Source organism: Salmo salar, chromosome 08 (genome assembly GCF_965601325.2).
Source record: "Salmo salar chromosome 08, fSalSal1, whole genome shotgun sequence".
Classification (NCBI taxonomy): Eukaryota; Metazoa; Chordata; class Actinopteri; order Salmoniformes; family Salmonidae; genus Salmo; species Salmo salar.
The window spans coordinates 40,931,007-40,955,782 of NC_138298.1; the positions used below are offsets into that span (position 1 = coordinate 40,931,007).

The 24,776-nt window shown below is 42.5% G+C and overlaps 1 protein-coding gene across 12 annotated transcripts in view; it reads left to right on the forward strand.

The window, feature by feature from the left end:
- LOC106592866 (uncharacterized) overlaps positions 1-21,951 on the forward strand; it is a 182,761-nt gene extending 160,810 nt beyond the window's left edge. For 10 of the 12 annotated variants that reach the window (XM_082978209.1, XM_082978212.1, XM_082978210.1 and 7 more), the window contains 6 exons: positions 8,648-10,744; positions 14,793-14,879; positions 15,927-16,010; positions 16,503-16,688; positions 17,790-17,969; positions 20,100-21,948. In XM_082978209.1, coding sequence (XP_082834335.1) covers positions 8,648-10,744; positions 14,793-14,879; positions 15,927-16,010; positions 16,503-16,688; positions 17,790-17,969; positions 20,100-20,114 — 2,649 coding nt within the window. In that variant the 3' untranslated portion in view covers positions 20,115-21,948. Of the gene's footprint in view, positions 1-8,647; positions 10,745-14,792; positions 14,880-15,926; positions 16,011-16,502; positions 16,689-17,789; positions 17,970-20,099 lie in introns of all 12 variants that reach the window. The other 2 variants (XM_082978217.1, XM_082978216.1) reach the window with 2 other exon arrangements.
- Positions 21,952-24,776: the final 2,825 nt, after the last annotated feature.

The following is a 24,776-nucleotide window of genomic DNA, read 5'->3' on the forward strand; positions in this document are numbered from 1 at the left end:
AGAGAGTGAATTTGTTGAGTCAGTTGAAAGAGGTCTAATGGAACTCAGACCCTTGTCACCAGAATCAGTAACTTCAGAAGGTGATTATACCTTCCTTGAGCTCTTGGTTGCAGAGTCTAGACCATCTTCACCTGATTCTATCACTTCAAATGACCAATATCGAGCTCTATCTCCTGATTCCCCAATCCCACAATTTAGACCCACAATAATTGAGTCGTCAATGTCATTCTTTAGCAGATCTTCGTCACCTATTTCAGTAACTTCAGATGTTGAAGGATCTGGCTTCTATCTTGAGGAATTTGTCAATGAAGAGAGACCATATTCTCCAGAATCTTTTGTGTCAGAGAGTGAATTCGTAGAAGCAGCTGAAGGAGGTTTGATCAAATTCAGACCCCTGTCACCAGAATCAGTAACTTCAGAAGATGGTTATACCTTCCTTGAGCTCTTGTTTGCAGAGTCTAGACCATCTTCATCTGAATCTATAACATCGTTAAATGAGTACAGGCCTCTCTCTCCAGACTCTCCTATTCCTGATTTCAGACCACATTGTTGTGATTATTATTTGCTATTCACAGAAGATAGATCTTCGTCACCACAATCAGTCACCTCAGACATTGAATTCTCTGGATTTAGCCTTGAGGAATTGATTGCTGAGGACAGAGCAGATTCTCCTGAATCGATGTATTCAGACAGTGAATTTCTGGATCAATTGGAAGCAGAACTTGTTCCAGTCTTGCATGAATCAGCTTCTCCAGTTTCTGATTCTCTCCCTCACTCTATTCAATCTGAAACATCTATTAAGAAATTCATCTCACCTGCCTTAGTCCAGTCTGAATCTGTGCACAGAGACACCAAAACAGACATGTTATCTACCACAACAATGGCAACAGAAGACTCTGTTGAGGCTAAAACCACATTGCCAGTTGTAGCTAAAACAGCATTTATACAGCTTGACTTGAGTGATGAGAAAGTTTGGTCATTATTACCAGTTGCTGTAATGATGCCAGTAAAGCAGGAGCCAGCTAATTCCCTTGTGGAGGAACATGAATACAATTTGAAACACCAAGATAAATCTGAAATCAAAACTTTACCTCCTGCGTCAGTATTTTCAGAAAGTAGTTCACAATTCAGACCTGGACATTGTGATTATTATTTGTCATACAATGGGAGTGTTTCTCCGATACCTGAATCTGTACCAACATTTGAAGATCATACACCTCTTTCTCCTGACTCACCTAATACACAATTCAGACCTGGACATTGTGATTATTATTTGTTGTACGATGTGTGTAGGTCTACATCACCTATGTCTGTAACTTCAGACCTTGAATATTGTGGTTTGTACAGACCAGATTTCGCTTCAGAGAGTGAATTTACTGTGACAGTTCAAAGTAGCCTATCTGAGTATAGACCACTCTCACCAGAATCAATAACTTCAGAAGGGGACTTTACCTTCCTTGAGCTCTTGTTTTCAGAGTCTAGATCATCCTCTCCAGAGTCTGTTGCATCATTTGATGAGTACAGGCCCCTCTCTCCTGACTCTCCAGTTCCTCACTTCATGCCTCAATGTTGCGATTGTTATTTGTCTTTCACTGGAAGTAGATGTTCATCACCAGAATCAGTAGCTTCAGATATTGAATTCTCTGAATTCTGTCTTGAGGAACTGTTTGCTGAAGACAGAGCAGATTCACCTAAATCATTTATATCAGAGAGTGAATTTGTTGAGTCAGTTGAAAGAGGTCTAATGGAACTCAGACCCTTGTCACCAGAATCAGTAACTTCAGAAGGTGATTATACCTTCCTTGAGCTCTTGGTTGCAGAGTCTAGACCATCTTCACCTGATTCTATCACTTCAAATGACCAATATCGAGCTCTATCTCCTGATTCCCCAATCCCACAATTTAGACCCACAATAATTGAGTCGTCAATGTCATTCTTTAGCAGATCTTCGTCACCTATTTCAGTAACTTCAGACGTTGAAGGATCTGGCTTCTATCTTGAGGAATTTGTCAATGAAGAGAGACCATATTCTCCAGAATCTTTTGTGTCAGAGAGTGAATTCGTAGAAGCAGCTGAAGGAGGTTTGATCAAATTCAGACCCCTGTCACCAGAATCAGTAACTTCAGAAGATGGTTATACCTTCCTTGAGCTCTTGTTTGCAGAGTCTAGACCATCTTCATCTGAATCTATAACATCGTTAAATGAGTACAGGCCTCTCTCTCCAGACTCTCCTATTCCTGATTTCAGACCACATTGTTGTGATTATTATTTGCTATTCACAGAAGATAGATCTTCGTCACCACAATCAGTCACCTCAGACATTGAATTCTCTGGATTTAGCCTTGAGGAATTGAATGCTGAGGACAGAGCAGATTCTCCTGAATCGATGTATTCAGACAGTGAATTTCTGGATCCATTGGAAGCAGAACTTGTTCCAGTCTTGCATGAATCAGCTTCTCCAGTTTCTGATTCTCTCCCTCACTCTATTCAATCTGAAACATCTATTAAGAAATTCATCTCACCTGCCTTAGTCCAGTCTGAATCTGTGCACAGAGACACCAAAACAGACATGTTATCTACCACAACAATGGCAACAGAAGACTCTGTTGAGGCTAAAACCACATTGCCAGTTGTAGCTAAAACAGCATTTATACAGCTTGACTTGAGTGATGAGAAAGTTTGGTCATTATTACCAGTTGCTGTAATGATGCCAGTAAAGCAGGAGCCAGCTAATTCCCTTGTGGAGGAACATGAATACAATTTGAAACACCAAGATAAATCTGAAATCAAAACTTTACCTCCTGCGTCAGTATTTTCAGAAAGTAGTTCACAATTCAGACCTGGACATTGTGATTATTATTTGTCATACAATGGGAGTGTTTCTCCGATACCTGAATCTGTACCAACATTTGAAGATCATACACCTCTTTCTCCTGACTCACCTAATACACAATTCAGACCTGGACATTGTGATTATTATTTGTTGTACGATGTGTGTAGGTCTACATCACCTCTGTCTGTAACTTCAGACCTTGAATATCGTGGTTTGTACAGACCAGATTTCGCTTCAGAGAGTGAATTTACTGTGACAGTTCAAAGTAGCCTATCTGAGTATAGACCACTCTCACCAGAATCAATAACTTCAGAAGGGGACTTTACCTTCCTTGAGCTCTTGTTTTCAGAGTCTAGATCATCCTCTCCAGAGTCTGTTGCATCATTTGATGAGTACAGGCCCCTCTCTCCTGACTCTCCAGTTCCTCACTTCATGCCTCAATGTTGCGATTGTTATTTGTCTTTCACTGGAAATAGGTGTTCATCTCCAGAATTAGTCACCTCAGATATTGAATTCTCAGGACTTTACCTTGAGGAATTATTTATTGAGGTCAGACCAGATTCACCTATTTCCATCTGGTCAGAGGGCGGTGATGATGATGATGGTAGTTTTCCTAAAACATCAGAGTGGGATTATGATGCAGGCCCTCCAGAAAAGATCCAAACTGTACATTGGACTATCATACCTCAGTTCATGGTGTCTAAAGCTGTACAAACAGGCTTATCACTTGACACGGATGAATCTTCACCCCAGCCAGTACATGAACTCTCTGAGGTGCGGCCTGTGTCTCCAGAATATAGACTAGTTTACAGGGCAGTTCCCATCAAACTAATGTCCCATACGTATGACCCAGCGAAAGAAGGTGAAACCTACTATAGTAACTCTGGTGTTTTCGAACATTCAGGACAAAGATACAAGGTTAGACAGGTTCTTGAGTGTCAGAGGGAAAATTGTGGGGATTTCAGGCCAGTTCAGTTTAATGAATCCAACCTTGGCATGCCTAGTGTCTCTGAAACCACAGCAGTTGAGGTGACAAAACAAGATATCTCCTCACTAAAACACTTTAACATCACTGACCAGACAGTCACAGACACTATGCATAAACCTCATTTGCAAATATCCCAGCCAGTAGAGACAGAAATCAGAAGCCCTTCCCCCGTCTTAGCTGAATGGGAGTACACCCAGTTGTCGTCCCTTCCTGAGTACAGACCTCTTTCTCTTGAGTCACTCGGTTCAGACATGGACGGAATCCATTTGTATCTTGACCACTTATTTACTGACATGAGGCCATCTTCACCTGAATCTGTTGCATCAGTGAATGAAAACAGGCCTCTCTCACCTGACTCTCCAGTTCCTCACTATGGACCTAGAATCCCAGATGTTACCATGACTGCAGAGCGTAGATCTTCCCTCTGTGCCGTTACGTCAGACATTGAATTGTTTGGATTATGTCTTGAGGAATCGTTTGCTGAGGACAGAGCAGATTCACCTGAATCGGTAACATCACATATTGTATTCTCTGAGTTCTGTCTTGATGAATCGTTTGCTGAGGACAGAGCAGATTCACCTGAATCATTTATATCAGAAGGTGAATATGAACATGTAGATGAGACGCACACTAAATCCAGTCCTCTGCCACCTGAAGATGAGTACGCTCGTTCTTTCGTTCAGTACTGGCTTTCAGAGTTACAGCCGTCCTCTGCAGAACCCATGATATCACTAGATGAGTTAGATGCTGCAGAAACAAGCCCATCTACAGAAATTGAGGATTCTGAATCTCAGCCTGTTTATGAATTCTCTGAAGGAAAAACATCAACTCTAGAATATAGACTGGTTTATAAGGCAGTTCCCTCCATGCTAATGGCCCATACATTTGACCCAGCGTACCAAGGTGAAACGTTCTTGAATAAACCAGGTGTTTTTGAATATGCAAGAGACAGACAGGCTAGAGAGATAATGGAGCGTCTGAAGGACAAAGATATTTTCCTGGACAGGCCGGTCACATCAGAGTCAATAACATCAGAAGAGATTCAGTCTTTTTTGAATGATTGGTCTACTGAGTTAAGGCCAAACTCACCAGCCTCTGTTGCATCACTTGATGAGCATAGGCCTCTCTCTCCAGACTCTCCTATTCCCCAGTTCTTACATCGATGTTGTGATTATTATGTGGAACTCCCTGGTGATAGGTCTTCGTCACCTCAGTCGGTAACGTCAGGCGTTGAATACTGTGGATTATATGTCGATGAACTGATTCCTGAACACAGACCGGATTCTCCTGATTCCTTTTTGGCTGATAGTGAATTCAGAGAGTCAATTGAACAGTTTTTTATGAAATTCAGAACCTTGTCACCAGAATCAGAAACTTCAGTAGATGGTTATTCCTTCTTTAAGCTCTTGTTTGTAGAGTCTAGACCATCTTCACCTGAATCTGTAACATCATTTGATGAGTACAGGCCTCTCTCTCCTGACTCTCCAATTCCCCAGTTCTTACATCAATATTGTGATTATTATGTGTTATTCCCTGCTGATAGGTCTTCATCACCTGAATCAGTAACATCAGATATTGAATTCTCTGAGTTCTGTCTTGATGAATTGTTTGCTGAAGAAAGAGCAGATTCACCTGAATCATTTATATCAGAAGGTGAATATGAACATGTAGACGAGACGCACACTAAATCCAGTCCTCTGCCACCTGAAGATGAGTACGCTCGTTCTTTCGTTCAGTACTGGCTTTCAGAGTTACAACCATCTTCTGCAGAACCCATGATATCACTAGATGAGTTAGATGCTGCAGAAACAAGCCCATCTACAGAAATTGAGGATTCTGAATCCCAGCCTATTTATGAATTCTCTGAAGAAAAAACATCAACTCCAGAATATAGACTAGTTTATAAGGCAGTTCCCTCCACGCTAATGGCCCATACATTTGTCCCAGCGTACAAAGGTGACACTTATTTGAGTAAGACAGGTGTTTTTGAATATGCAGGAGACAGACAGGTTAGAAAAGTCCTGGATCAACCGCATCAATCAAGTGAAGACTTGAGGCCAGTTAGTGTTGAAGAACCTTGTCATTCTGCTACTCCAGCAGAGGAGGAGACGGTACAAGAGGGTTCCTTGCTAACAGTCCCTCATGTCACTGACCAGACAGTCACAGAAACTTTGCATGAACCTCATTTGCCAATATCCCAGCCAGTATCGACAGAAATCAGAACCCCTTCCCCCGTCTTAGCTGAATGGGAGTTCACCCAGTTGTTGTCCCTTCCTGAGTACAGACCTCTTTCTCCTGAGTCACTCGGTTCAGACAGGGATGGAGTCCTTTTATATCTTGACCACTTATTTACTGACATGAGGCCATGTTCACCTGAATCTGTTGTGTCATTTGATGAGTACAGGCCTCTCTCTCCTGACTCTCCAGTTCCCCACTTCATGCCTAAATGTTGCAATTATTATTTGGCTCCCACTGGTGATCGATCTTCGTCACCTCAATCAGTAACTTCAGACATTGAATTCTCTGAGTTCTGTCTTGAGGAATTGTTTGCTGAAGACAGAGCAGATTCACCTGAATCATTAATATCAGAAGATGGAATGAGATTAGTAGATGAGTCAGACAAAGATAAGAGCCAAGACAGACCAATGACACCAGATTCAACATCGGGAGAGAGCCTGTCATTTTTAGAGGACTGGTTTTCAGAGTTAGATTTAAGACCATCCTCCCCTGAATCCATTGTATCACAAGAGGAGTACAGGCACCTCTCTCCTGACTCACCTGTCCTCCAATATGGACCGGGTCTGTCTGTTTTTGCCGTGTCATCAGGAGAGAAGTGTTGGACACCTGAATCTGTGATATCAGACTTGGATGAGTTTGGTCTGGAGGACTTGTTATGTGCGACTAGAGCCTGTTCTCCTGACTCCGTCTGTTCCAACACAGATACTGTTTTAACAGACGGTCAACATTCTCCTCCAATAGACCAGGTTTCCACTGAACATGAACCTGAAATGAGAGTTGAAAGAGCACGCTTAAAACAACCCCCGGAAATAATAGGGGCCCCTTTTAGTTTAGTTTTCCCAGTTGTTTGCCAAACTCACCGAGCAGTAGAAGCATTTTTTTGTAGGGCCTCCTCCCCAGACAGCCACAGAGAACCCGTAGAGGATGTAGATTTAGATTGGTTAGATGATGTAGAGACTCACAGACCTCACCAAGCGTCCTCTCAGTCGAGTCACGTGCTATCTGACGAACAAAATCTGGGATCTCCTGTTGCTGCTGTCAGGGCGGAGGAGGCAGTTCACGAAAGACTTCAAGCAAGTTGTAAGTCAATCCAAAGAAAAGAACACAGTAATGTCCCTACGTTGAAAGGAAGTGAAGTGCAACCCAAGATTGACGAGACAAGCAAAAGAAAGCCGATGAGAAAAGCGGAAGACAGCCGAGTTTCTGCGCCGTCGGTAAGACCACGCACGTTCTCCGTCAGCAGGGAATGCAGTGACGCTTTCTAAAAACAATTAAGGCTGGAAGTGCGTAGTGCGTAGTTCGCATGCGTCGTGAAGGACCCTTAGGCTCAAGCTTTCACTAATGTGTTTTGACGCATAGCTGTAGGAGCTTGACACTCCTGCTGAGGCATGTTTGCATCAGCAATGCAGGAAGTGTCTCGGAAAGGCAACTAATGAACGGTAGTGAGACACATTTAGTCTCAACGCCATGGACTTCCTTCCTGTCACATGGTGTGTCCTCAAGCTAAAAATGGCTGACTTTATGTAACTTTATTGCCTTCTGTAGTAACCTACTTTTGACCAGAGATGTGCAGGCCCTGGTTAAAAGTAGTGCACTACAAAGGGAATAGCGTGCCATAGGGCCCTGGTTAAAGTAGTGCACTACAAAGGGAATAGGGTGCCATAGGGCCCTGGTTAAAAGTAGTGCACTACAAAGGGAATATGGTACCATTTGGGACATAACCTCAGAAATGGACTGGGATACTGCATGATGGTGCATTTATTCACACAGAAAAAACAACAGAAGTCATGTCTTACATTGAAAGATTCCTTTGGAGCTTAGTAAGGTTAATAGTTGATTGTCTTGAATCTTAATCGGGTTGACAGTTGATTGCATTGGAGCTTAGTAGGGTTGACAATTGATTGCCTTGGAGCGTAGTAGGGTTAACAGTTTATTGCCTTGGAGCTTAGTAGGGCTGACAGTTGATTGGCTTGACTGTGTCTTTCCTACTGTGGTATTCCTGCATTTCAGAGAATGTTGTCCTGTAGAGAAGGCTTTAGGAGAATTTCTTTAAGAAATGTACCCATCGCATTTTGATATAAGGAGATATATGTGTCAACGAGGTCGTGTCCTAATCAAATGAGTACTGCGGAACTGCTTCTATGCTTTGTACTGCTATTACATGTACAGTTCTTGTAAGTGCATGCAGGTAATGTATGTACAGTGTGACAATACGATAGGTTTATTGGTTTGGCTCATCATTTTTGGTAATTTCATTAATTCATTGGAATGTTCATTTGAAATACATTGTCATGATGTATGGAACCTTGTTGCTGCATGTGCTGCATTGCTCCTTTTTTCATACTATAGTTTCCTCAACAACATTAATCATTCATCATTGAGGTTTATATATTCCAGTAACTTTCCCAAAATTCCCAGGTTTTCCAGAAATCCTGGTTGGAAAATTCTTGGATGATTCTTAGAATTCTTCCAACCCAGGATTCTGGGACACCTGGGATTTTTGGGGGAAAGTTACCAGAATTTTGCAACCCTACCTCTATCACAAACTCATTTATAATTTTTTCCCCCATTCCATCATTCTCATCCAGGTTTCAGCAGTATCCTCCATGGAGAATCTATCAGAACCCAAACATGTATTAGCGTTGGACCAACCGTCTACTAATAGACCTATCTCAAACAAAACACTCATGTCTGAAACCCAATCTGTGACTCCAGATCTCCAGATTCCAAATGCCTTTGAATTCAGTCCGTTATCCCCTGAAATGACAATGCCCACTGAGAAGATGAGGGTATCGCCAGAAAGTCCAGAAAAACCATTGAATCTGAACAAGGAGTCATCTTCTTCTGAAACCAGTCCAGTGTTACCAGACCTTCTCAGCCACAACTCAGAAGACAGCCAAGGTGATGAACCACAATGGTCAGCGACCAATCTACAAACACCCCTGGAGTCAGGGGCACCCGCCGAGCTTGATCAGCTGCTGTCGGAATTTGAAGAAATCAAACCGGAATTCCGACCAGAAACTCTGGAACCACTGGACTCACCTCTTTCGGAATCCAGCGAAGTGGGTCTTGAAGATCTACAACCTTATGTTGAGTTTGAAGATCTCTTGCCTGAATCAGACGGAAATCCCACTGAGGGTGAGGAAGAGATCTCTAGTCTAAGTCCCTCATCCCCTATTCAGATCACCGGGGAGACAGCTGAAATAAGTGTAGTGGCCTCAGTGCCGACCGATCTCTCCCTGTCCTATGAAACTGATCCGGAGGTATTTGGGGTGACCGCAGATCTAATCAAGACCTTGCCAGAACCTAGCCAAGTTACAGCTGATCCAGTTCAGTTGAGCCACTTTGAGTACCTGCAAACACACAGAGCAGAAAAATCAGATCTCACTGGTTCCATATCTTTGGTTAGCCCCACTGCTGCTACGAAATCCGTCGGAGCACCGGAATCTCCAGAACCATGCCATAAAGTTCTTGAACTGTCATCAGAATCAATTGTTCCATCTCAAGAGTTCCAGTCACTCGAACATGATGATGCTGCTGTTTTTACCGAACCTTCAACTGTAGAAGAACATCGAATCAGTCTCCCACAGCAGGACCAGGAAACAGTTGATGAAGAATATGACAACTCCAAAGAAACATCAAGCATTCAAGCTGCAGTCAAAAAGGCATCTATTGAACAAAGCAAAGTATTGTGCGAATCTGGGGGATTAACCACTGAGCCCAGCCAATTGGTAGATGAAACATGCATGAGCAATACCCCAGAAGTTGTGTCACATTTAAGGGATAGCACTCCCCCTGAAACCCTTGAATACGATGAGCAGTCGCCCCAGTCACGTTCTGAAGTGACCCCACAGACTCCAGAGACCGTCACCGCCTACAGGTCACATTTAAGGGATAGCACTCCCCCTGAAACCCTTGAATACGATGAGCAGTCGCCCCAGTCGCTCTCTGACGTGACTCCACAGACTCCAGAGACCGTCACCGTCTCCAGGCACTTCAGCTTCGAGGAGTTGATCCCTTACCAGAGTCCTAGGTACCTCAACATGCTCTCTGAAGAGCTCAAGCCAAATACCAGTGAGAAACCATCAGAGAATCCAGTCACCCCTGGTCCAGTAGAACCCAGGGCAGAGATGGTATCAGCTCAACCCGTTCCAGAGGTTACAGCATCAGCCCATGATGAAGAGTTCTTCATGGAGTTCAGCCTCCCTCCTGAGTATGCTGAGGCATCCTCCTCTATCCACAAACCCAAGCCTCCGGCCTACGCAGAAGTCATACGAGGAAGCACCACCATGCACTTATACGAAGACTCTGACCCGGAGACTTACTTTGACTGCAAACAGGGTGTCTCAGACTTCTTCGAGACGGAACCTGACGAACTGAAGAAGAGGGAAAGGTCAGGGGTCGGCCGAACCCAAGGACAAGCGTCCCATTCAGGAGCCCTGGGGAGAAAGTACCAGAAGCCGACGGCGCTTCCGGGTTGCTCCGCAGTGCGCAAACACGAGCGTGGAGTCCTGCTGTCCTCAGGGAGTGAGGATTATGAAGACGCACCTTATGATGACATCAAGGAAGAGAGCGAAGAGCTGGCCCAATCTCCCGGCACACACAGAGACGACTCAGCCTTTTACCAGGCTCCTCAGGAGCTTCGTCCTCTCAGAGCAGCAGATGATGATGACTCCCTGGACAGGGTGAGATGACTGTTGAGAAAATCCTCCCGCCATTCTTACCCATCTCCTGCTCTAACCCCCTAGCTCCTGCTCTAACCCTATCTCCTGCTCTGACCTATCTCCTGCTCTGACCCCCTAGCTCCTGCTCTAACCCTATCTCCTGCTCTAACCCTGTTTCCTCCTCTAACCCCCTATCTCCTGCTCGAACGCCCTATCTCCTGCTCGAACGCCCTATCTCCTGCTCTAACCCCTTATATCCTGCTCTAACCCCTTATATCCTGCTCTAACCCCCTACCTCCTGCTCAAACCCCCTATCTCCTGCTCTAACCCTTATCTCCTGCTCTAACCCTTATCTCCTGCTCTAACCCCCTATCTCCTGCTCTAACCCCTTATATCCTGCTCTAACCCCCTATTCCTGCTCTAACCCCCTATCTCCTGCTCTAACCCCCTATCTCCTACTCTAAGCCTTATCTCCTGCTCTAACCCCCTATCTCCTGCTCTAACCCCCTATCTCCTGCTCTAAGCCTTATCTCCTGCTCTAACCCTTATCTCCTGCTCTAAGCCTTATCTCCTGCTCTAAGCCTTATCTCCTGCTCTAACCCTTATATCCTGCTCTAACCCCCTATCTCTTGCTCTAACCCCCTATCTCCTGCTCTAACCCCCTATCTCCTGCTCTAACCCCCTATCTCCTGCTTCAGACGGAATGAATGCAGTGATGGGATTTGAAACGCCTTTAATTCATATTTTAAACAGAATTCCTCTCGCATGATGGCTTCATGGGAAAGAACAGTGCCACTGACCCGTGATGATGTCTGCTGGGTAGCTGGTTTACATCAAGTTACTGTAACGTCAACGCAGGGATTCAGAAAGCAGGTGCAGTTAGTGAGTTTAAGAATAATGTAGAACGATACAAAACAAGAGAAACATCTGACAAGGAAACAGAACCAATACTCCTGAAGAGTGATCCTAGGGAGTGCTGGATAAAGGGGGAGTAATCAGGGTAGTGATGGAGTCCAGGTTTTCCTCATGATGGTGTGCAGGTGTGCGTAATGAGGGTTGCCAGGTGTGCGTAATGAGGGTTGCCATGTGTGCGTAATGAGGGTTGCCAGGTGTGTGTAATGAGGGTTGCCATGTGTGCGTAATGAGGGTTGCCAGGTGTGCGTAAAAATGGGTTGTCAGGACCGGTGGTTAGTAGACCGGCGACGTCGAGCGCCAGAGAGCGGGAGTAGATGTGACAGTTACATTGTGTTGTTCTTGTTGCCCTGAAGAAGGCACAGTGATACCCACACGGTGGTGGTTTACCCAATAAATGACTGGGAGCTTTTATAGAGAGTGTTCTACTGTCTTTATTTATTTATATAGAGAGTGTTCTACTGTCTTTATTTATTTATATAGAGAGTGTTCTACGGTCTTTATTTATCTATATAGAGAGTGTTCTACGGTCTTTATTTATTTATATAGAGAGTGTTCTACTGTCTTTATTTATTTATATAGAGAGTGTTCTACGGTCTTTATTTATTTATATAGAGAGTGTTCTACGGTCTTTATTTATTTATATAGAGAGTGTTCTACGGTCTTTATTTATTTATATAGAGAGTGTTCTACGGTCTTTATTTATTTATATAGAGAGTGTTCTACAGTCTTTATTTATTTATATAGAGAGTGTTCAACGGTCTTTATTTATTTATATAGAGAGTGTTCTACTGTCTTTATTTATTTATATAGAGAGTGTTCTACTGACTTTATTTATTTATATAGAGAGTGTTCTACGGTCTTTATTTATTTATATAGAGAGTGTTCTACGGTCTTTATTTATTTATATAGAGAGTGTTCTACGGTCTTTATTTATTTATATAGAGAGTGTTCTACGGTCTTTATTTATCTATATAGAGAGTGTTCTACGGTCTTTATTTATCTATATAGAGAGTGTTCTACGGTCTTTATTTATTTATATAGAGAGTGTTCTACTGTCTTTATTTATTTATATAGAGAGTGTTCTACGGTCTTTATTTATTTATATAGAGAGTGTTCTACTGTCTTTATTTATTTATATAGAGAGTGTTCTACTGTCTTTATTTATTTATATAGAGAGTGTTCTACGGTCTTTATTCATTTATATAGAGAGTGTTCTACGGTCTTTATTTATTTATATAGAGAGTGTTCTACGGTCTTTATTCATTTATATAGAGAGTGTTCTACGGTCTTTATTCATTTATATAGAGAGTGTTCTACGGTCTTTATTCATTTATATAGAGAGTGTTCTACGGTCTTTATTTATTTATATAGAGAGTGTTCTACTGTCTTTATTTATTTATATAGAGAGTGTTCTACTGTCTTTATTTATTTATATAGAGAGTGTTCTACAGTCTTTATTTATTTATATAGAGAGTGTTCTACGGTCTTTATTTATCTATATAGAGAGTGTTCTACTGTCTTTATTTATTTATATAGAGAGTGTTCTACAGTCTTTATTTATTTATATAGAGAGTGTTCTACGGTCTTTATTTATTTATATAGAGAGTGTTCTACGGTCTTTATTCATTTATATAGAGAGTGTTCTACGGTCTTTAATTATTTATATAGAGAGTGTTCTACGGTCTTTATTCATTTATATAGAGAGTGTTCTACTGTCTTTATTTATTTATATAGAGAGTGTTCTACGGTCTTTATTCATTTATATAGAGAGTGTTCTACGGTCTTTATTTATCTATATAGAGAGTGTTCTACGGTCTTTATTTATTTATATAGAGAGTGTTCTACGGTCTTTATTTATTTATATAGAGAGTGTTCTACGGTCTTTATTTATCTATATAGAGAGTGTTCTACGGTCTTTATTTATTTATATAGAGAGTGTTCTACGGTCTTTATTTATTTATATAGAGAGTGTTCTACGGTCTTTATTTATTTATATAGAGAGTGTTCTACGGTCTTTATTTATCTATATAGAGAGTGTTCTACGGTCTTTATTTATTTATATAGAGAGTGTTCTACGGTCTTTATTTATTTATATAGAGAGTGTTCTACGGTCTTTATTTATTTATATAGAGAGTGTTCTACTGTCTTTATTTATTTATATAGAGAGTGTTCTACGGTCTTTATTTATTTATATAGAGAGTGTTCTACGGTCTTTATTTATTTATATAGAGAGTGTTCTACGGTCTTTATTTATTTATATAGAGAGTGTTCTACGGTCTTTATTTATTTATATAGAGAGTGTTCTACGGTCTTTATTTATCTATATAGAGAGTGTTCTACAGTCTTTATTTATTTATATAGAGAGTGTTCTACGGTCTTTATTTATCTATATAGAGAGTGTTCTACGGTCTTTATTTATTTATATAGAGAGTGTTCTACGGTCTTTATTTATTTATATAGAGAGTGTTCTACGGTCTTTATTTATTTATATAGAGAGTGTTCTATGGTCTTTATTTATCTATATAGAGAGTGTTCTACGGTCTTTATTTATTTATATAGAGAGTGTTCTACGGTCTTTATTTATCTATATAGAGAGTGTTCTACGGTCTTTATTTATTTATATAGCCTTACGGTTCTGGTTGTCTTTCCATCTGCTTCACATCTTGATGCTTTCCTCATATTTGATCAGCTGTGTCCTTTACTGAGAATAGACCAGAACCACATTCTGTTGCTATTTAGCCAATCAAAATCTAGTTTTCTACTCTATGTTGCTTTGCATGATATGGAGTGGTATGAAGCTCCCAGTTTCAGCACATTTTGTTGTACTTTGTAGTTTTGAAAACAACCCCCCCCCCCCCCAAAAAAAACATTCAAAGCTCCCTTCAACCACTTCATTCAAATAAGGAAACTAAAGGAAGGCACACCATGACATCATCAACACTTCCTTTTGCTTTGCTCACCAACAAAACAAAATGTCTGCATCCCAAATGGCACCCTATTCCCCATATAGTGCACCGCTTATGACCGAAGCCCAAAAGGACCTAGAAAATAGGGACCTCAAAAGTATTGCACTATATAGGGAATAGGAAGCCATTTTAGAACCATCCAATGGCATGTAATGACCCACAATGCACCTGTGCTGCCCCGAAACCAGGAGGTAGCTGTGGAGGTGGGTGAGATGACTTCTGATGAGGAGGAGTTCCTGACCTCCAGAGTAGTACGGAGGAGGGTTATCATCCAGGTACCTTCCCCACAGAGAGGAAGCCCTCCTGGGAGGACGTGTGGTCTGGCTTGATGCTTCAGCATGTAGGGATGTGGCCCCTATTGGGGTCTCTGTGTGGTCTGAGGAGAAAGTTTGAAACTTATTTTGCGGATGGGGATTGTTTAAAACAAACAGCATGATGGGATTTCCTCTCTTTTGTTTAATGAATGGGAGACCTTTGTCTGATCCAGTGGTTGTTAGTCCAGTATGAAATGTGTGTATTCTGTACTGACCGACAGAATTGTTATATCTGACCCAGTGATGCGTGTATTTCGTGTATATTTAACTTTTCACGCTGGAGTCTTACTAGTGTTGTAACAATCTCTTTGTTTCATTTTTGCTGTTTTGGGATGCTGTGCTGGGATGCTGTGTTGGGATGCTGTGTTGAGATGCTGTGTTGGGATGCTGTGTTGGGATCTTGTGTTGGGATGCTGTGTTGAGATGCTGTGTTGGGATGCTGTGTTGAGATGCTGTGTTGGGTTGGGTTGCTGTGTTGGGATGCTGTGTTGGGATGCTGTGTTGGGATGCTGTGTTGAGATGCTGTGTTGGGATGCTGTGTTGGGATGCTGTGTTGGGATGCTGTGTTGAGATGCTGTGTTGAGATGCTGTGTTGAGATGCTGTGTTGGGTTGGGTTGCTGTGTTGAAATGGAAAAAACCCCGCTAATTTTCATTTTCCGTTGCAAAACATTTTAAAACGTTTTCCTGTTGTGTTTCCTCATGAATATGACCTGTGCAGTCTCAAGTGAGTCCCAAATGGAACCCTATGCTCTATGTAGTGTACTACTTTAGACTAGGGCCTATAGGGGACATCTATTGGTGTCATATAAACTATATAGGGAACAGCGCCCCATGTGGGGAATCATTGTAATAACAGGCCTCAGCGCCCCTTGTGGTGAATCATTGTAATAACAGGCCTCAGCGCCCCCTGTGGTAAATCAGTGTAATAACAGGCCTCAGCGCCCCCTGTGGTGAATCAGTGTAATAACAGGCCTCAGTGCTGACTGTGTGTCTCTCTCTCTCTACAGCAGGATGAGATGACAGACATCCCTCCTCAGACCGTGACAGAGGAGCATTACACAGATCAACATGGACACACGGTGGTCAGAAAGGTAATCATACGTTGAAATTAAGACAATGTTTGGTTCCTGTCATTTAGTCATTACATCTGTGTTTTCACAATCCTATTCCTGGGCAGTGGTGTAAAGCACTCAAGTAAAAATACTTTAAAGTACTACTTAAGTCGTTTTTTGGGGGTATCTGTACTTTCACTATTTATATATATATATATTTTTCAACCTTGTCCTGGTTGTCAGAAAGTCTAAAAACACTATTTTCTTCCACAATAGTGTTCAAGGAGTTTATACTACAGGAACGGCTGACATTAGTATGACATATTGGCAGTTAAAGAGAACTAACTACCTGTTGTGAAATGTCTACTGTCACTTTCCCTCAAAACTTACTAAATAAGATGATCATTTGGTTATAGCCAGTGTGTGTGTGTGTGTGTGTGTGTGTGTGTGTGTGTGTGTGTGTGTGTGTGTGTGTATCTGTGTGTGTGACTTACCCTAACCTGTTCTGTGACTTTTGCCCTCTCCATCCAGGTTACTCGTAAGGTGAACCGCCAGGTGATGTCAAGTGAGGGGTCGCAGAGGGAGGAGGTGAGGGTGGAGGGGGGTGCCCCCCCAGGGGAGGAGGGGGACGGATACTCCAGAGTGGTCGAGAGGACCGTGCTGAGGAGCCACAGAGATCACTCAGAGGTGAGGGTGGAGCTGGGTGCCCCCCCAGAGGTGAGGGTGTGTATATGTGTTTGTCAGGGTTGGGGTCAATACCAGTTCAATAGCGGAGGTGGATAAAGATGACAGCCCCCATTTATTACAGCTACAGTTCTCTGTGTTGCTTCTCTTTTCCTGTATAAACAGCTACAGTTCTCTGTGTTGCTTCTCTTTTCCTGTATAAACAGCTACAGTTCTCTGTGTTGCTTCTCTTTTCCTGTATAAACAGCTACAGTTCTCTGTGTTGCTTCTCTTTTCCTGTATAAACAGCTACAGTTCTCTGTGTTGCTTCTCTTTTCCTGTATAAACAGCTACAGTTCTCTGTGTTGCTTCTCTTTTCCTGTATAAACAGCTACAGTTCTCTGTGTTGCTTCTCTTTTCCTGTATAAACAGCTACAGTTCTCTGTGTTGCTTCTCTTTTCCTGTATAAACAGCTACAGTTCTCTGTGTTGCTTCTCTTTTCCTGTATAAACAGCTACAGTTCTCTGTGTTGCTTCTCTTTTCCTGTATAAACAGCTACAGTTCTCTGTGTTGCTTCTCTTTTCCTGTATAAAGAGCTACAGTTCTCTGTGTTGCTTCTCTTTTCCTGTATAAGCAACTACATGATCCCACTTTTAGTTTCAACATGCTGGAAATGTGAAGAAGAAAAAAATCGATTGTACTGCTTTATTGGTACATTCAACCATATCGCGCTCCGTAGTTTCAAAACGAATTGGACAGTACTAAAACAATGACGTCATATCTGAATTCTACTTATCTTTATGGATGTTCGCCATTCCACGCAATTCAAGAAGTTCACTGTAATTCCATTTCCATTTCCTGTTCTCTTCAATGCTTTTCAATGAGGACAATGTGGAATTGGAGTTAGTTTTCCTTTCTGAACAGACTGGAATTGAAATGGAATTGTGCCCAACCCCCTGGTGTGGTTTGAATTGTTCATACCAGAATATACCTGATGTATCTTTTCATAATAATAATATATTCCGTTTAACAGACACTTTTATCCTAAGCCACTTACAGTTTAATTATGGGTGGCCCCAGTGGTATTTAACCACACAAGATCAATTACATATTGTATTTTATGTTATTGCAATCTTTCCTTCCTGTCCCTTCTAGGTGACATTTTCTGAGCGTGACTCTGACTCAGTGTGGGGTGAGGAGGAATCAGCTGAAGGTCGCGAGGTCAGCCGTGTGGAGCGGAACGCGGTGGTGGTGGAGGGGGATTGGACCGAGACGCACCACGGTGACCCCACCCTGACCTCTGACCTCCCCACGGCCCGGGACGACTTCACACAGGTCAGCCTCCAACCAGCCAATCAGAATAGCCATCTCTCCCCTCCATCTCTCCCTCTATCTCTCCCTCAATCTCTCCCTCCATCTCTCCCCTCCATCTCTCCCTCCATCTCTCCCCTCCATCTCTCCCCTCCATCTCTCCCCTCCACCCCCTCCTCTCCCCTCCATCTCTCCCCTCCATCTCTCCCTCCATCTCTCCCGCCATCTCTCCCCTCCATCTCTCCCCTCCATCTCTCCCTCCATCTCTCCCGCCATCTCTCCCCTCCATCTCTCCCTCCATCTCTCCCCTCCATCTCTCCCCTCCATCTCTCCCTCCATCTCTCCCCTCCATCTCTCCCCTCCATCTCTCCCTCCATCTCTCCCCTCCATCTCTCCCTCCATCTCTCCCCTCCATCTCTCCCTCCATCTCTCCCTCCATCTCTCTCAGTCTCTGGGGTACATGGGGGGGGGGGGGTTATCAGAGCAGATCTCTAGTGGAGGAGAGAGAGACGGTCAAGGACGACGGATCTGTCATCAGGAGGTGTGTGTGTGTTGGTGTGTGTGTGTGTGTGTGTGTGTGTGTGTGTGTGTGTGTGTGTGTGTGTGTGTGTGGGTGTGGGTGTGGGTGTGGGTGTGGGTGTTGGTGTTGGTGTTGGTGTTTTTGTTGCGTGTGTGCGTGCGTCTGTGTTTTTGTTTCAAGTGTATATGTATGTGTGTGTTTTGTTGTAAGGTGTGTGTGTGGTGTGTGTGTGTGTGTGTGTGTGTGTGTGTGTGTGTGTGTGTGTGTGTGTGTGTGTGTGTGTGTGTGTGTGTGTGTGTGTGTGTGTGTGTGTGTGTGTGAGTGTTGACTAACAAAGGAGAATCTCCAGTCAATATGGTTTGAAGGAACCATGGAGGTGAAGTTACCATGGTAACTGTTGAATTGTCACAATGTGGTGTGAAGGAACCATGGTAACTGTTGAACTGTCACAATGTGGTGTGAAGGAACCATGGTAACTGTTGAACTGTCACAATGTGGTGTGAAGGATCCATGGTAACTGTTGAACTGTCACAATGTGGTGTGAAGGAACCATGGTAACTGTTGAACTGTCACAATGTGGTGTGAAGGAACCATGGTAACTGTTGAACTGTCACAATGTGGTGTGAAGGATCCATGGTAACTGTTGAACTGTCACAATGTGGTGTGAAGGAACCATGGTAACTGTTGAATTGTCACAATGTGGTGTGAAGGATCCATGGTAACTGTTGAACTGTCACAATGTGGTGTGAAGGAACCATGGTAACTGTTGAACTGTCACAATGTGGTGTGAAGGATCCATGGTAACTGTTGAACTGTCACAATGTGGTGTGAAGGATCCATGGTAACTGTTGAATTGTCACAATGTGGTGTGAAGGAACCATGGTAACTGTTGAATTGTCACAATGTGGTGTGAAGGATCCATGGTAACTGTTGAACTGTCACAATGTGGTGTGAAGGATCCATGGTAAGTGTTGAACTGTCACAATGTGGTGTGAAGGAACCATGGTAACTGTTGAACTGTCACAATGTGGTGTGAAGGATCCATGGTAACTGTTGAACTGTCACAATGTGGTGTGAAGGAACCATGGTAACTGTTGAATTGTCACAATGTGGTGTGAAGGAACCATGGTAACTGTTGAATTGTCACAATGTGGTGTGAAGGATCCATGGTAACTGTTGAACTGTCACAATGTGGTGTGAAGGAACCATGGTAACTGTTGAATTGTCACAATCTCTTTCCTTCTAACATTCTCTTTTTACTTCCTACGTTGTCGTCCGTTTTGGCCTTTCTTCCCTTTGCTGTTGTTTACTATCCATGCTTTTAGTTTGATTATCAGAGGTACTAATCACCCTGTCTCCCATCTCGCTCTCTCTGTCTCCCCTCTCGCGCTGTCTCTCTCTGTCTCCCCTCTCTCTCTGTCTCTCATCTCCCTCTGCCTTCTACTCTACGCTCTCTCTCTGTCCTCCTTTTTCTCTCCATCTTTCTCTCTCTCTACTCTCTTCTCCTCCCACTCCTTCTCCTCCCCCTCCCCCTCTTCTCCCTCTCTTCTCCCTCTCTCTACCTCTCCTCTCTCCTCCCTCTCTTCTCTCTTCTCACTCTCTCTACCTCTCTTCTCCACCCCCTCCTCCCTCAGGGCCAAGATGTGTAAGGGGCGTACCCAGAGACGGACAGTAGTGAGGGGGGAGGAGCCTGTGGTAACAGGAAGCAGGTTCTCTTGGAGCGACTAGATGAGCCCTCTGAGGGGTCCTGACTCCACGTCCTCCAGCAGCACCTTCATCACCTCATCCACCTCTACTGTTAGAAGGAGGAGGAAGAGGAGGAGGATGGGGGAGGAGGGGATGAGGAGGAAGAGGGGAGAAAAAGGAATAACAGGCCTCCTTTCTCGCCTCGCTAGTTTCCTGTTCGGCCTCTGACCCCGCCCCTTTCCCTGAAGATCCACCAATCCTATGCATCAGGCACATGCAATCCCAGAGTGCACCTCAGTCCTCCACCGTCTTCCTGTTTCAACAATCACTACTGTTTGGTCTTAATTAACCTGCTTATTCACTTCTTTTCTTTCTTTCTTTTTTCTTTTCTTCTTTGTGTGTTTTTTTCCTTTTGCATTTTTTTTTTTTGTGACCAAAGAGTGTTTTTCCATGTTTGTTTTCTGTACGTATTGGATCTTGATGCTGTGGTAGAACACAGACAGACATTAGTCATATATGTGTTGTACTGCTAGAGTAGGTGGTTGGACTAACAGACGCTATGATATACATCTCACAGGACTACCTGTCACTGGTACTACTGTAACACCTCACAGCACTACCTGTCACTGGTACTACTGTAACACCTCACAGGACTACCTGTCACTGGTACTACTGTAACACCTCACAGGACTACCTGTCACTGGTACTACTGTAACATCTCACAGGACTACCTGTCACTGGTACTACTGTAACACCTCACAGGACTACCTGTCACTGGTACTACTGTAACACCTCACAGGACTACCTGTCACTGGTACTACTGTAACATCTCACAGGACTACCTGTCACTGGTACTACTGTAACACCTCACAGGACTACCTGTCACTGGTACTACTGTAACACCTCACAGCACTACCTGTCACTGGTACTACTGTAACACCTCACAGCACTACCTGTCACTGGTACTACTGTAACACCTCACAGGACTACCTGTCACTGGTACTACTGTAACACCTCACAGGACTACCTATCACTGGTACTACAGTTCTTAGTTATTCTTACTACGACATGAAAACTACAGCACTTCCTCTTCCTCATATTGACCTTTCTTTTAAAAAGGTCAGATATCACGATGTCACTTGTAGCAACCCTTAACCCCAATCCTTGCTTCCTGCTTCCTGCTTCCTGCTGCTGCTGGAGTGTTTAGTGTTCTTGTTCTACCTGTCTTCAGAAAGTAGCTATATCTAAATATGTGGTTTAAAAAAACTTTTGTCACCCGTAACCTAGGCAACCTTATTAGTCCCCTCCATTACCAGGTAGAGTAGGCATGACTGGTTGGTTAGCTGGTGACGATCATAGCTGAGATATGGTTAATAATATATAGCCTTGATCCTTCTCTCTCTCTCTGTCTCTCTGTCTCTCTCTCTCTCTCTCTGTCTCTCTGTCTCTGTCTCTCTGTCTCTGTCTCTCTGTCTCTCTCTCTCTCTCTCTCTCTCTGTCTCTCTCTCTGTCTCGCTGTCTCTCTCTCTCTCTCTCTCTCTCTCTCTCTCTCTGTGTGTCTCTATCTATCTCTCTCTCTGTCTCTCTCTCTCTGTCTCTCTGTCTCTCTGTCTCTCGCTCTGTCTCTCTCTGTATCTCTCTCTCTGTCCCGCTCTCTTTCTGTCTCTTTATCTCTCAGTCTCTATCTATCTATCTATCTATCTATCTATCTATCTATCTATCTATCTATCTATCTATCTATCTATCTATCTATCTATCTATCTATCTATCTATCTATCTATCTATCTATCTATCTATCTATCTATCTATCTATCTATCTATCTATCTATCTATCTATCTATCTATCTATCTATCTATCTATCTATCTATCTATCTATCTATCTATCTATCTATCTATCTATCTATCTATCTATCTATCTATCTATCTATCTATCTATCTATCTATCTATCTATCTATCTATCTATCTATCTATCTATCTATCTATCTATCTATCTATCTATCTATCTATCTTCTTGTCTTTTAAACTCTCTCTTGGTATATCTCTCTATGGTTTTTGACATTTCCAACCTCATCTCATTGTTTGACGCGTGTGCGTGTGCGTGTGTGTGTGTGTGTGTGTGTCAGACCTGAATTGCTGCTATGAAGGGAGTGGTTGGTAAAAGCAGCAGTCTTCTCTGTTATTGGTTCAATTCTTTCCTTGTTTTTGAAGTTCTTCTTCTGTAGTTTTGGTTCAGTTCACTATCTAGATTTAAGGAACTAGTTTTTGTTTGTTGATTTGTTATGGAGACTTGACGTTTCCTTTATTAGGAAATTCCTTTATTTTTTTTCCCAATGGTGAATACGCTGTGAATAAGTTGATAAGGTGTGATCATGACTGTCTCGTTTAGAAACAGTCCTCTGATATGAAGAGGTCTGTGTCACTAATGGCATCCTATTCCCTATGCAGAACCCGTAGGGCCCTGGTCATAAGTAGTTCTCTACATAGGGAATAGGGCCCTGGTTACTAGTAGTTCACTATATAGGGAATAGGGTGCCATTTGTGCCGCAGCCCCGAGGTTGGTATGAGAGCTTCTCAGATGGTTCTTAGTTTGATTTATCAATGTGATTATTGATTACTTATCGGCCCTTGAGAGTGTGGGACCAGGTGTTAGTGGTTGTGTGTTTGTGTGTGAATTTGATGACATGAGCAGAGAAAAATGAACTTTATTTCACAACAACCACGTTGCACTCCTGACTGTCAGGGGGACGCACCTCCACGCTTTGGGCACAAAGACACAGGAAATGGTATGTTTAGCCAATGGGAAGGCCCATCTAGGCAGAATACAGTATTTGTAGCCAATCAGTCAGACCCATGTAGGCTGGGTTCTGTATGTCTAGCCAATGGGAAAGGCCCATGTAGAAAGTATATGAGGGCAGGTACGGGACAGAGACACACCTGACTAGAGGTGTGGTCAAGCAGGTTGAAAGTATGTATACACGGCATCATTCACAGCTCAGAGCATTACTGTATGTATTTACCACAGTCATTAGCTACTGTATGTATTTACCACAGTCATTAGCTACTGTATGTATTTACCACGTCATGTATTTACTTCACTGATATCACTGGTTACTTACTGTGAGTGACGTTTAAAAATAATATTTAAAAAAAATAAAGTGATACAAATGCAAAACTAGTGGAAGTTCACTGTGACTGGTCGGTCCGGCTTTTAATTTAACCAATCAGCATTCTGTTTCCGTGGTGACGGCATTTATATACATATATGACATTATACATATATAAATATTTACGAGGGCATGTATTAGTTTATTAAAATGGTATAATAATAAAATGCTGCAGTGTGTTTATGGCTGATAGAGAATAAAATGTACAAGTAATTTCCTGTTGTGTTTTTATTGTGATTAGAAGTACTGTTGATGAAAACCTTACAACTTTTCTCTTCTTTAAGTGACTACAATATAACTTATTACAGTACAGAACTTATTCATTACAGTACAGAACTTTTTCATTACAGTACAGAACTTATTCATTACAGTAGAGAACTTATTCATTACAGTACAGAACTTATTCATTACAGTACAGAACTTATTCATTACAGTAGAGAACTTATTCATTACAGTAGAGAACTTATTCATTACAGTACAGAACTTATTCATTACAGGACAGAACTTATTCATTACAGTACAGAACTTATTCATTACAGGACAGAACTTATTCATGGGTTGTATGTTTCATCACAATATTGTTTAGAATTTTTGTTTTGGACTGATGCCTGACTGAGCATTCTACTCAATGCATCGTCATTAAGCGCTGATGAAGATTTTCATCGAAAGTCCATTACAGTGGCTTGGAAATACAATGACATTCAAAAGGAGGCAAGTAATTAGTAGGAAAACCTTTTGTTATCATTTTGATGTCACCAGATTGACTTTAGATGCAGTTAGCTAGCTAGTTAAGATTGAGGGGAGGCCACTGGATTTTAGCTAGCTAACGTTAGTATTGCTAGCTATTTTTTGACAGAAACTTTGTTAGCTAATGACAACATTGCCATCTGTCTAAAGTAAATCTGACAACATGATAATTCTGGGAAAGTTGTTTCCTACTAAATATTTGACTACTTTAGTAATGTCAACGTATTTCCAGGACACCATAGTGTAATTCAGACTAAACAGTAGTTGGCCTCTGTCCAGAATGACTGGGCTTCTCACCACTTTAGGGCTTCATTATGGATAGAGGGCGGTTTGAGAACATTCATAACAATGGCTGATCGAGGGCGGTTTGAGAACGTTCATAACAATGGCTGATAGAGGGCAGTTTGAGAACGTTCATAACAATGGCTGATAGAGGGCGGTTTGAGAACGTTCATAACAATGGCTGATAGAGGGCAGTTTGAGAACGTTCATAACAATGGCTGATAGAGGGCAGTTTGAGAACGTTCATAACAATGGCTGATAGAGGGCAGTTTGAGAACGTTCATAACAATGGCTGATAGAGGGCGGTTAGAGAACGTTCATAACAATGGCTGATAGAGGGCGGTTAGAGAACGTTCATAACAATGGCTGATCGAGGGCGGTTAGAGAACGTTCATAACAATGGCTGATAGAGGGCGGCTAGAGAACGTTC